This window comes from Dreissena polymorpha, chromosome 15 (assembly GCF_020536995.1).
Source record: "Dreissena polymorpha isolate Duluth1 chromosome 15, UMN_Dpol_1.0, whole genome shotgun sequence".
Classification (NCBI taxonomy): Eukaryota; Metazoa; Mollusca; class Bivalvia; order Myida; family Dreissenidae; genus Dreissena; species Dreissena polymorpha.
In genome coordinates this window covers 325809-338894 of record NC_068369.1, presented here as the reverse complement: position 1 = coordinate 338894, position 13086 = coordinate 325809, and the positions used below count along the sequence as shown (strand labels likewise).

At 37.2% G+C, this 13086-nt stretch overlaps 1 protein-coding gene across 4 annotated transcripts in view; it reads left to right on the top strand.

Annotated features, from left to right (window-relative positions):
- Positions 1–1824: 1824 nt before the first annotated feature.
- LOC127860827 (uncharacterized) overlaps positions 1825–13086 on the top strand; it is a 22235-nt gene continuing 10973 nt past the window's right edge. For 3 of the 4 annotated variants that reach the window (XM_052399121.1, XM_052399122.1, XM_052399123.1), the window contains exons 1-4: positions 1825–1931; positions 5866–6077; positions 11687–11825; positions 12851–12948. In XM_052399121.1, coding sequence (XP_052255081.1) covers positions 1910–1931; positions 5866–6077; positions 11687–11825; positions 12851–12948 — 471 coding nt within the window. In that variant the 5' untranslated portion in view covers positions 1825–1909. The remainder of the gene's footprint in view (positions 1932–5865; positions 6078–11686; positions 11826–12850; positions 12949–13086) is intronic. The other variant, XM_052399124.1, reaches the window with a different exon arrangement.

Below are 13086 nucleotides of genomic sequence, written 5' to 3'. Positions count from 1 at the left end.
GTCGTCTTGTAAAATTGAAGAAAATACGCGTTAACCAAAACTCGAACAGCAAAAGTCTGCACTATTGTCAGAAAAACCACAAAATAAATATATTTTGATTATGTTTTGTTTTTATACAAAATCAGAAGGTTTTACCGGTTCGCGTATTTGCCCAGTCCCTGTGATATTATAATATTGCCCAGTCCCTGTGATCAGTTATTAATTAAAAGAAATAGCTTTGCATTATTTGCAATAAATGTTGTAGTAAATGTAATAGGCACAAGTGCAGTACTTATTTACACTAATTTACACAAAAAATCACCACTATGCAAGATATTCTTAAAACAAAAATATATACATTGATCTGTATACTAGTAATAACTTCTCCTCCCATAAGCGAAAAAAAAAACCCACAACGTATTATATACAAGTCGCCGCACTTCAGTGCGACGCCAATAACCCTGTAGAAGAACTGGTTCAGTGTAAATGAAAGTGCACATTTTGGTTTTTCAAGTTTCAGGGAGTGTCCTCTTCTGATGAATTTTGAAGTCGTAAAAAACTTTTCAACAGGGCAATCGTCAAGACACTTCACACGCTTATATCTCTTAATCATATCCCCTCGAGGTCTCCTTCGAGCTAATGTTGGTAGCTTAAGTTATTTTAGTCTGGTCTGGTATGGTAAAACTCTTTTAGGTTGGAACAAGTTTTGTCGCCCTCATTTGGACCCGTTCACTACTCTCAATATGCTTACGGAGGTATGAGTGCCAAAGTACATTAGGAAATTCCTGGTGTGTCCTCACCAATGCAGTGTAAAGTCTCAAGAAGGAGAAGTTATCAAGATAACCAAAAGACCCTTTTATAAGTGCTAGTATACTGTTGGCTATATTTATCTTCTCATTTATGTGTTTTCTAAATTTAAGATCTCTGGTGAAAGTTACTCCGAGGTATGTTTCTTCTTTTACAGATTATAAAGTCGTGGTGTTCGTGGTATAATCCCGTTCAGGATTGTTATGTCCGTAATGGATGACTTTACATTTATCAAGATTGAATGAAAGTTCCCATAATTCGCCCATTTAGTTAGATTGTTTAAATCGTTTAGCGGTATGTCTGTTTGATCCGTTGTAGTAAAGAGTTTTTGTGTCGTCAGCAAATATCCATGTGTGACTTTTAGCAATATCGGGAATTACATATTCATTTGTTGCCAAAGAAGCTGACACTTGAATGTGTGCTGTTAAACTTAAGTATTTATATGTGTTAGGAAGCAACGATACATATTCGAAAATGTCTGAGGTCAACGTTTGCATAAATTGTTTTCCAACTGACTTATGAATAGCCATTGGTATTTTTTCTTGGTTTTACGAGGGGAGATAAGAACACTTGCATACGTTTTTGTGTATGTTAATTCCACTTGTTACACATTCGTTCCTATCATAAATGCACATATAATGCATTTGCGTATAAATATGTGTACAACATATTTCTTGCTGGGTCATTATTAAAGTTTATATAAGTGAAATTTATCAATAAATGGTCAAAACATGTAGGCAAATATTGAGGGTTAACAACTTGGAATGTCTGAGAATTCTTAATTGCTTTGTTGATATTTCTAAATTTTAACCTTTGATTTTTGATGCAAAATGCCATGATAATATGAAATATGCGAAGAAAGAAAAATTTCGTAAAACAGTTCTATAACATTAAAAAACATACATATAACAAGTCAAATCGATCATCATGGTTATTATGCAAGGATTTTAATAATATGCACGGAACCAGTCAAAATCTTCGCTGGATGGCTACCGACATTATACAATATCTGTCGAGAACGGGACCAGACTAGGACTCCTCTAATTTCCCGTGCATATCGTGGGGATTTTAATAATATGTTCTAATGTCATTGCATACCGTGTATTGAAGAGTAGTTATACAAATGGATATAGGTGTGGATAATGGTAAGTAATGTGTAAATATTTTAAAGATGATTGTAAAGGCGAATACCATTTTGATTGTTAATGCAAACGAAAGTAAATGGTGGGTTTTTTATCGGTGATAGTTCTTGTGTGCGAGCCATGTTTATAGTATCATTTATAACAACGTTAATATAAGTTTGTATATAAGTGATATGTCTGACCCTTGCGTGTTAACCTACTTTCTCAATTCGTTGGCTGATAAGAGACAACAGTTTTTATGCCACCGGATCTAAAGATCGGGGGTATATCGTTTTTGGCCTGTCTGTATGCCATTCATTCATTCATTGTATGTGTGTGTACCACAACTTTAACCTTGGTTAAAGTTTAATAACTTTTGCAGTATTGAAGATAGCAACTTCATATTTGGTCTGCATGTGTATCTAACAGAGCTGCACATTATGAGTAGTAAAAATTCAAGGTCAAGGTCATCCTTCAATGTCAAAGTTGAAATATCATTGTATTTTTCTTTCCTAAAACTTTAACCTTGGTTAAAGTTTGGTCATAACTTTTTGGATATTGAAGATAGCAACTTGATATTTGGCATGCATGTGAAGCTTATGGAGCTGCATGCTTTGAGTGGTGACAGGTCAAGGTCATCCTTCAATGTCAAAGGTAAAAAAAATTAATTCATTTATCCATGCAATCTCTTACTTAGATCTACTTACTAACATTTTCTTACTAGCTTTGTCTTTTTATGCCCCCGGATCTAATGATCGGGGTATATTGTTTTTTGCCTGCCTGCCTGTCTGTCTGTCTGTCATTCTTTGGAAAACTTAAACATTGGTTCAAGTTTTTCAATATTGAATAAATTTGCAATATTGCATATAGTAACTTGATACTTGGCATGCATGTGTATCTCATGGAGCTGCACATTTTATGTGGTAAAAGGTCATGGTCATCCTTCAAGGTCAAAGGTCAAATGTATGGCTTCAATAAATTTTGCAATATTGAAGATAGCAACTTAATATTTGGTATGCATGTGTATTTCATGGAGTTGCACATTTTGAGTGTTGAAAGGTCATGGTCAAGGTCATCATTCAAGGTCAAGGGTCAAATGTATGGCTTCAAAGCGGCGATATAGGGGACATTGTGTTTCTGACAAACACATCTCTGGTTTTACTTTAAATTCCAGTAACTTTTAGGATTTTAAAATATAGGTTAACAATGCATTCGTACTGGACATATTCGTTTTCATATTGTGTCGTCCATTACGGGCGCATATTGCATAACCTGGGTGCAGAATCAATGGGGTTTTCTGGGGTTTACACACGGGCTGGACAGAATGTAATCACACCGTTAGGAACTTTTTTGTGTGCAAATATCTCAAGTTATTGAAATGCATTAATACAACTGCTTAGTGCATAAAAGACAGTTTTCTTGCAGCTTGTGCAGATATCTTAAGGTATAGGAATACATCATTGAATACGTTTAAAATCGGTGACACACTTTCGTGTTGCATGAAGCACTACCGTGTACAATGGATGCAGTAAACATGGTCTTTTTGAACAAGAACACAGGCTTATTAAATAAAATAATGCTGATGTATTTCACATTGCCATAAGCAACATACAAATCTTTCTATTATGCACCTGTTGAAATTCTTAAGAAAAAAATATTCTTAAAAAATATTTGAAATAAAGCACCACTTACTGTCGTGTAAACAGCCATTAAAGTTAAAAGGGGGAACGCCACAAAGTCACATGATCCTGCACCCTGAAAACACGCTCGGTTACTTGAATTATCGAAACTAGATTACTCCAGCTGAAACGATGGACATAATACGGTGATATAATCTAGTATTTGATGTAAAGCACAATTTTCAAAACTTACCTTACTTCATAGACCATGACCAACAATACGCATTATGTTTTGAATGAAATTATCACGGCAAACGGCAAATATGCACTTGGGAGCCTCTTAAACATGTTCATACACATATAGCCATTTGAACGTGTGTGAGCAAACTTGTTAGGTCACATTTGTAGACGGGATTCAACAATGTAATTTTGTATACTTGAAGTAAGGTAATTTCAAACGAACTTTTAGATATCTGTTCCACAGGTTGGAATGATTAATGTCAACACATACAATAGGAATTAAACATAGTCTGAAAAATTACAGCAGATAGCTTTTTCTTACAGCTACGTATATATGATCCACATCATGACAGTCTTGTTATTCCTGGTCATAAATTATGTCTTCAGCTAGTGAGACGATTTGAGTGTTATCGGAATTGATCAGAATTGATCAATAATACAAGATCTGTCCAAAACATGTATTTCGAGAATTCCTTAATGTAAAAACAGGCATAATATATATATATGCCTTTTCATTTAACAAAGCAACTGTAAAAAAAATCAAAAAGGAAATAAAAAATAGTAACATAGTAAGGCGATATATAAAATTTAAAACAATTCTTTTTACCTAAAACCTGTCTATATTTATTTCATATCGGTATAATAAATTAAATTAGGCCGTTAGCGAATTTGAACCTTCTTCGAAAGCCCCAGCCACCAGTTTCTTACATCTTCGACTGGTTTCTTTAACAAGGCAGGTTGGTACTTCGTTCCACTTGTCGCAAATGTATTTTTCAAATCGGTAACATACTTATCCTTAAACACGCCAGGGTTATACAAACATGTAAACACCTACATGCGTTTTTCTTGTTTTACTTTAAGATTTCATATTAACAAGACTACACGTTCGATTTTTCTTTGAGATAAAAAACAATTAGTTATTATTTATGCCCGTTGATATTATCAAAGAATCAGAAAAAAAATCAATAAATTACTGCAAATACTTTTTTTATGCCCCAGGTAGGGTGGCATATAGCAGTTGAACTGTCCGTCAGTATGTCAGTCTGTCCGTCCGTCCACAACTTATATATATTTAACATAGCAACTTGATATTTGGCATGCATGTGCATCTCTTGGAGCTGCACATTTTGAGTGGTGAAAGGTGAAGGTCATGTTATCCTTCAAGGTCAAATGTCAAATATATGGCGTATGTCCGTCCGTCCGAAAACTTTAACATTGGCCATAACTTTTTCAATATTGAAGGTAGCAACTTGATATTTGGCATGCATGCGTATCTCATGAAGCTGCACATTTTTAGTGGTAAAAAGTGAAGGTCAAGGTCATCCTTCAAGGTCAAATGTCAAATATATGGCGTCTGTCCGTCCGAAAACTTCAACATTTGCCATAACTTTTTCAATATTGAAAATAGCAACTTGATATTTGGCATGCATGTGCATCTTAGTGAGCTGCACATTTTGAGTGATGAAAGGTGACGGTCAAGGTCATCCTTCAAGGTCAAAGGTCAAATTTTGCAATATTGAAGATAGCAACTTGATATTTGGCATGCATGTGTATCTCATAGAGCCGAACATTTTGAATGGTGAAAGGTCAAGGTCATCTTTCAAGGTCAAATGTCAAATATATGGCGTCTGTCCGTCCGAAAACTTTAACATTGGCAATGACTTTTTTCAATATTGAAGATAGCAACTTGATATTTGGCATGCATGTGCATCTCATTGAGCTCCACATTTTGAGTGGTGAAAGGTGAAGGTCATGGTCATCCTTCAAGGTCAAGGTCAAATTTTGCAATATTGAAGATATCAACTCGATATTTGGCATTCATGCATATCTCATGGAGCTGCACATTTTGAGTGGTGAAAGGTCAAGGTCATCCTTCAAGGTCAAATGATAAGGTCAAAGGTCAAATTTTGCAATATTGAAGATAGCAAGTCGATACTTGGCATACATGCGTATTTCATGGAGCTGCACATTTTGAAAGTTGAAATGTCAAGGTCAAGGTCATCCTTGAAGGTCGAAGGTCAAATATATAGCTTCAAAGCGGCGCAGTAGGGGCATTGTGTTTCACGAACACAGCTCTTGTTTTTTTAACAAATTTTAAGTCATGTTGGAGAAAGCGCGAACGTTACAACGCTACTTACCGGTGGGCCGACGGACGGACATCAGAGTTCGTTGTCTAGATGATATCCCGTGGCTGGTGGTCAGGACGTTTGAGCATCTTACGGGGAATGACATTCTAACACACGAAAAGCCCTTTAGCACCCTGACCGAGCAATCACAAACCCTGCAGCAAATCATCGACACATTGGAAAGGGTATGTGATGTAAATCATTGACACAATAGAGAAGGTATTATTTAAGTTGATCATGAACACATTAGAGGAGGAATGATCGGTATTGCTGATGACACATCAGAGTGTATTCATGATGTTGAATATCACCACACTGGATCAGGTATATATTATTGTGATTTTGGACACATTCGATTCAGTGTACCGATACTTGACGTTGAAAATTTAATCACTTGAGCAATTATGTGATGTTGACCATTTACCTATAAGAGAAGATAACTTTGAGATCGTTACCACACTACAGGCGACATTTTTCATCCAATCTTTTATCAAACATGATCAGAAGTTTTCTTTTTATAATATCTTTGCCGAGTTTGTATCTGGGTTGCGTATTAAGTAGGACGCCCGGTAAAATCTTTGAAAAACCATGAAGCCACTCTGAAGGTCACATTTATCAGTTTTGATGAAATTTAGTCAACATATTTATCTTGAGAATATACGGACAGTTCGAATCGTGGGTCATGTTTGACCAAAAACTATGTCATGAGGTCAAATCTTATAAATACCGTATAACCACCTTAAAGGTCAAATATATGACTGAGTGTTTATGAAACTTTGTCAATATTTATCTTGAAAAAAAATATGCTCAAGTTAAATCTGGATCACTGGCGTCGAGATACTATGTAAAATCTTTACAAACAAATACAGTACTGTCGATGCAAGCTGACTCAAGCTTGATAAAACACGGTCTTGATGATTATCTCGATATAATCTTGGCCAAGTTTGAATCTTTGTATGATGTGTTTAAAAACGTGGTAATTTGGTAAAATCTTCAATAATTAAACTATTTTCAGTTTAGGGCCACATTTTTTACCCAGTCTTTATGAAACTTGGTAAGAATGTTTATCTTGACAATATGAAGGCCATGCTTGAATCTAGGTCAAGTAACAAAACTAAATTGCCTCGTCAAGTCTTAAACATTTGGTGTATGTATAATCAGGTGAGCGCTGAAGGGCCAGTGTGGTCCTCTTGCTGCCAACCACTTACTATTGCTGAAATGCAGGAATCAAAGTAATTGTCGCATAAAACCGGGTTAAAACTGACTTCGCTAAATTGCTTCACATAATAACACCAAACGCGTTGTTAACTTACAACTAACACAAAAATCGAAAATCATTCGTTAAAACTTATTTCAACACTGATGGGGTAATCGCGTGACGATCAAAAGAATGTCAAGATGGCGACGTCAGTGCCGAAACAGTTTTTTTCGCCGTTGTATACTGCTTATTACTTGTGTGTATGTTTTAAATGCCGCTCACTTTTCAGCCATATAAGTGAGAAAGAGATTAGGGTTTATTTCGCATTAAACTCGCTCTATATCTCGAGTTTACTCGTTACGAGTTTTCTTAGCGGGACTTGTAATTTTGTAATCATGCTTAGAAATTTCGGAATGAGTAAAGTCGAGGTGTAGAGGAAATATAAATTAGATATAACGCAAAATTCCATTCTTACTGATATGACTAGCAAGTAAACGGCATTTTAAAAAATAATAAAATTTATAGGGTATAAAACGGCGAAAGATACCTGTCTCGGCATGAACGTCGTCGTCTAAACTATCGGGTGATTACCCCCCCCCCCCCCCCCAACCCTCTTCTAAAACATGATTTCAGTAACAATTCATATTTGAAAAGAAGTATCGTTTTTAGCTCGACTATTATGAATGAAAAATATGTATAGTGAAGCTATCCTACTCACCCCGGCGTCGGCGTTGGCGTTGGCGTTAGCGTTGGCGTGCAAATGTTAAAGTTTACGTACTTCCCCAAATATTTCCTATGTCTGTTGACATATTGCTTTCATATTTTGCATACTTGTTTACCAACATGACCCCAACCTATAAACAAGAGAAGAAAACTCTATCAAGCATTTTGTAATAATTATGGCCCCTTTTCCACTTAGAATATGCAGCAAATGTTAAAATTTGCGTACTACCCCAAATATTTCCTATGTCCCTTGACATATTGCTTTCATATTTTGCATACTTGTTTACCAACATGACCTCAACCTATAAACAAGAGCAGGCAACTGTATCAAGCATTTTGACAGAAATATTGCCCCTTTTATACTAAGAATATGCATATTATTGATAATTCTATGTTAAAGTTTGTGTACTTCCCCAGATATTTCCTATGTCCTTTGACATATTGCTCTTATATCTTGCATACTTCTTAACCAACATCATCCAAATCTATAAACAAGAGCAGACAACTATATCAAGCATTTTGACATAATTATGGCCCCTTTTATACTTAGATAATTAAACATTTTGCTTAAATTGCCATAACTTCTTTATTTATGATCAGATTTATTAATACTTTGACAAAACAACACTTACCCGAATACCACAATGGATTCCACCCAAACAATACCCCACGCCCCACCCAAGATTCCCTGCACCCCCACCCCATCTCCCCCCAAACGATTTTTTTTCCTTTTTTTATTTTTGAAAGATCATCGAATAAATGACCACACCCCACATTATACCTCCCTCTCAACCCCCATCGATTTTTTTTTCCTTTTTTAGCTCATCTATTTTTTGAAAAAAAAAAAAATGAGCTATTGTCATCACCTTGGCGTCGGCGTCGGCGTCTGCGTCGGCGTTGGCGTCGGCGTCCGGTTAAGTTTTGCGTTTAGGTCCACTTTTCTCAGAAAGTATCAATGCTATTGCATTCAAACTTGGTACACTTACTAACTATCATGAGAGGACTGGGCAGGCAAAGTCAGATAACTCTGGCGTGCATTTTGACAGAATTATGTGCCCTTTTTATACTTAGAAAATTGAAAATATTGGTTAAGTTTTTGCGTTTAGGTCCACTTTTCTCAGAAAGTATTAATGCTATTGCATTCAAACTTGGTTCACTTACTTACTATCATGAGGGGACTGGGCAGGCAAAGTTAGATAACTCTGGCGTGCAGTTTGACAGAATTATGTGCCCTTTTTATACTTAGAAAATTGAAAATTTTGGTTAAGTTTTGTGATTAGGTCCATTTTATTCCGTAAGTATCAAAGCTATTGCTTTCATACTTGCAACACTTACTAACTATCATAAGGGGACTGTGCAGGCAAAGTAATGTGACTCTGACTGGCATTTGGACAGAATTATGTGCCCTTTTTATACTTAGAAAATTGAAAATTTGGTTAAGTTTTGTGTTTAGGTCCACTTTATTCCTACAGTATCAAAGCTATTGCTTTCATACTTGCAACACTTATTAACTATCATAAGGGGACTGTGCAGGCAAAGTTATGTAACTCTGACTGGCATTTGGACGGAATTATGGGCCCTTTATACTTAGAAAATTGAAAATTTGGTTAAGTTTTGTGTTTTGGTCCACTTTAACCCCAAAGTATCATAGATATTGCTTTCATACTTGGAACACTCGCAAACTATCATAAGGGAACAGTAAAAGGACAAGTTGCATAACTCTGGTTGTCATTTTTACGGAATTATGGCCCTTTCTTGACTTAGTAACTTTGAATATATGGTTAAATTTTGTGTTTCGATCCACTTTACTTCTTAAGTATCAAGGCTATTGCTTTCAAACTTCAAATACTTTCATGCTATCATGAGGTTACTGCACCTGGCAAGTTGAATTTTACCTTGACCTTTGAATGACCTTGACTCTCAAGGTCAAATTATTAAATTTTGCTAAAATTGCCATAACTTCTTTATTTATGATTAGATTTGATTGATACTTTGACAAAACTACTCTTACCTGACATACCACAATAGACTCCACCCAAACCATCCCCCGTGCCCTTCCCCCCCTCCCCCCCCCCCCCGAATCCCCCCCTAATTTTTTTTTAAGATCATCTCACAAATGACCACTACACCCTCACACTATACCCCCCACCCCACCCCACCCCACCCCCCAATTTTTTTTGGAAACGGTTAAAAAACACAAATATTTATTTTTGTTATTTTATGTTTGAAATACCGTCCAACCATCGCACCCAAGAATTCCCCCCCCCACTCCCCCCCTCCCCCACCCGAATCCCCACCCCCCCCCCATTTTTTTTTTATTTTTTTTTTTTAAGATCGTCTTGCAAATGACCACAACACCCTCACACTATACCCCCCCCCCCCCTCACTCCCCTACCCCCCCCCCCCCCAATTTTTTTTTTTTGGAAACGGTTAAAAAACACAAATATTTTTTTTTGTTATTTTATGTTTGAAATACCGTCCAACCATCGCACCCAAGAATCCCCCCCCACTCCCCCCCTCCCCCACCCGAATCCCCACCCCCCGAATTTTTTTTATTTTTATTTTTTTAAGATCGTCTTGCAAATGACCACAACACCTTCACACTATACCCCCCCCCCCCCCACTCCCCTACACCCCCCCCCAAATTTATTTTTTTTGGAAACGGTTAAAAAACACAAATATTTATTTTTATTACTTTATGTTTGAAATACCGTCCAACCATCGCACAATCCATCCCCATCCCCCCCCACCCCCCCACCCCCAATTTTTTTTTGCATTTTTTTCGCATTTTTGGAAGATAATGTAATTAATGTCCACACCCCCACACTATACACCCCTCTTCACTCCACCCCTCCCTTCTTTGTGATTGAAAATGAGAGTCCCTTCACCTTTAAAAAGAAAAATAGATGAGCGGTCTGCACCCGCAAGGCGGTGCTCTTGTTTATTTTTAACCAGGTTTTCCGAAGGAAAAAACTGGTTATTAGATTGGCGAATGCGGGCGGGCTGGCTGGCGGGCTGGCTGGCTGGCTGGCTGGCGGGCTGGCGGGCTGGCGGAATAAGCTTGTCCGGGCCATAACTATGTCGTTCATTGTCAGATTTTAAAATCATTTGGCACATTTGTTCACCATCATTGGACGGTGTGTCGCGCGAAATAATTACGTCGATATCTCCAAGGTCAAGGTCACACTTTGAGTTCAAAGGTCAAAAATGGCCATAAATGAGCTTGTCCGAGCCATAACTATGTCGTTCATCGTCAGATTTTAAAATCATTTGGCACATTTGTTCACCATCATTGGACGGTGTGTCGCGCGAAATAATTACGTCGATATCTCCAAGGTCAAGGTCACACTTTGAGTTCAAAGGTCAAAAATGGCCATAAATGAGCTTGTCCTGGCCATAACTATGTCATTCATTGTGAGATTTTAAAATCATTTGGCACATTTGTTCACCATCATGGGACGGTGTGTCCCACGAAAGAATCACGTCAATATCTCCAATGTCAAGGTCGCCACGACTAAAAATAGATTAAAAAAAAAAAAAAAACTTACAAAGGGGGTTAATTTTTTTTGGTCATTTCAAAAGTTCAGTTTGAGTTTTCTCCCTTTATCAGATTTTTTTTTCACAATGAAAACCTGGTTTTGTGACAATTTTGTCCCTTGTTGAAACATCATCTAATACATGACCACACCCCACATTATACCCCCTTCTCACCCCCTACCCCCCCCCCCCCCCCAAAAAAAAAAAAAAAAGGTACACACTTTACTTTTTCGATTTACCATTATTGAATGCAAAATATATGATACAGGTACATTATACATTTATATTTGAGTTTCCCAAGACCGAATTCACGAGTCAGTTCCCTTTTTACGTTAGGCTTTGCGACTTCCGCTTTCCCACGTGACCGGAGTAGGCGTGGCTCGATTAGACAGACGGCAGCTGGAAGACCTGCTGCAGATTCTAATAGACCTAGCGCGCCACTGCTTCCCGGAAGTTTGCGACTCAGCGAACAAGGGTATGTGTGATGGCGAAATCAACTCCAGCGATGATTACACATCAATTTTCAAATAATTTACAAAGTCACCTGACTACAAGCACTATGTATTTCAATAGACTTTCATTCATTTTTTTTACACAAAAACAACAACACACACGATTGTGTCAATATATTGTCTTGTGTGTTTTTTTAAGCTCGACTGTTTACGGAGAAAACCCGAGGTATTGTCATAGCCAGCATGTCCGCCGTCCGCGTCGTGCAGAAACCTTAACATTGGCTCTAAAATCAAAGTGCTTCCACCTACAACTTTGAAACTTCATATGTAGCTGCACCTTTATGAGTTCTACACGCCACACCCATTTTGGGCCACTAGGTCAAAGGTCAAGGTCACTGCGACCTCTAATATAAAAAACATTATTCAGACAAGCTTTCATTTATTCCAAATTGCACCCGCAGCCGGGCGTTGACACCCGCTATGCGGTGCTTTTGATTTCAATTTGCATCATGATCAAATTTGTGATTTAAAAGTATTGGACGAAAATCAACATAAATATAACCACTTCTAAAGAACCGCCATGTCTTTGTTACATTCAGCTAATATTTAACAAGAAAGATCGAATCCATCTTACAAGTAATTAAGGCTCGATTGGTAATTGTCGGCTCGGGTATAACTTAAATGTACCCCGGGTACTCTTGAGTATAATTACATGTACCCCGGGTACGGTAAATGTACTAAAATGTTTTTGGGCCAAGAATGGAAAAAAAAACAGCAAAATACACGGGTTAAAGTCTAAACGCTTTATATAATCATGACAACTAGTTATTATTTGTGTCACAGGGCCTTAATTTATAAAGTCATGGTCATGGGCTTTTTAAGTCCAGTCAAGTATAGTGAAATTAATTGATTTTGAAAAAGTGCAAGCTTGCGTAATGCATTACTAACTTGATAAACACATACTGAACTAAAACTCGTCCATACTCGAACATCGAACACAGATCATACTTAGATATTTAGTACCATGGTGTTGTTGTTGATGTTTCAGAGTCAGGTCGCGTGAATGTCACAGCAGACGAACGTCTGACAGTAAGTCAGCTCACGCGTGAACATTCATCAGACGCGACATGCACGCCAAGACTATCGGTTTTACTTTTAAATAAATACTTTTAAAATCGTCGTATTTTTACGTTTGACCCACTCAGCTCCGTTACATTGTTCATAATGGAGTGTAAATTAATGATTTGTCGTGGGTTTCTGACAAAGACTTTTTAATGGTTTAAC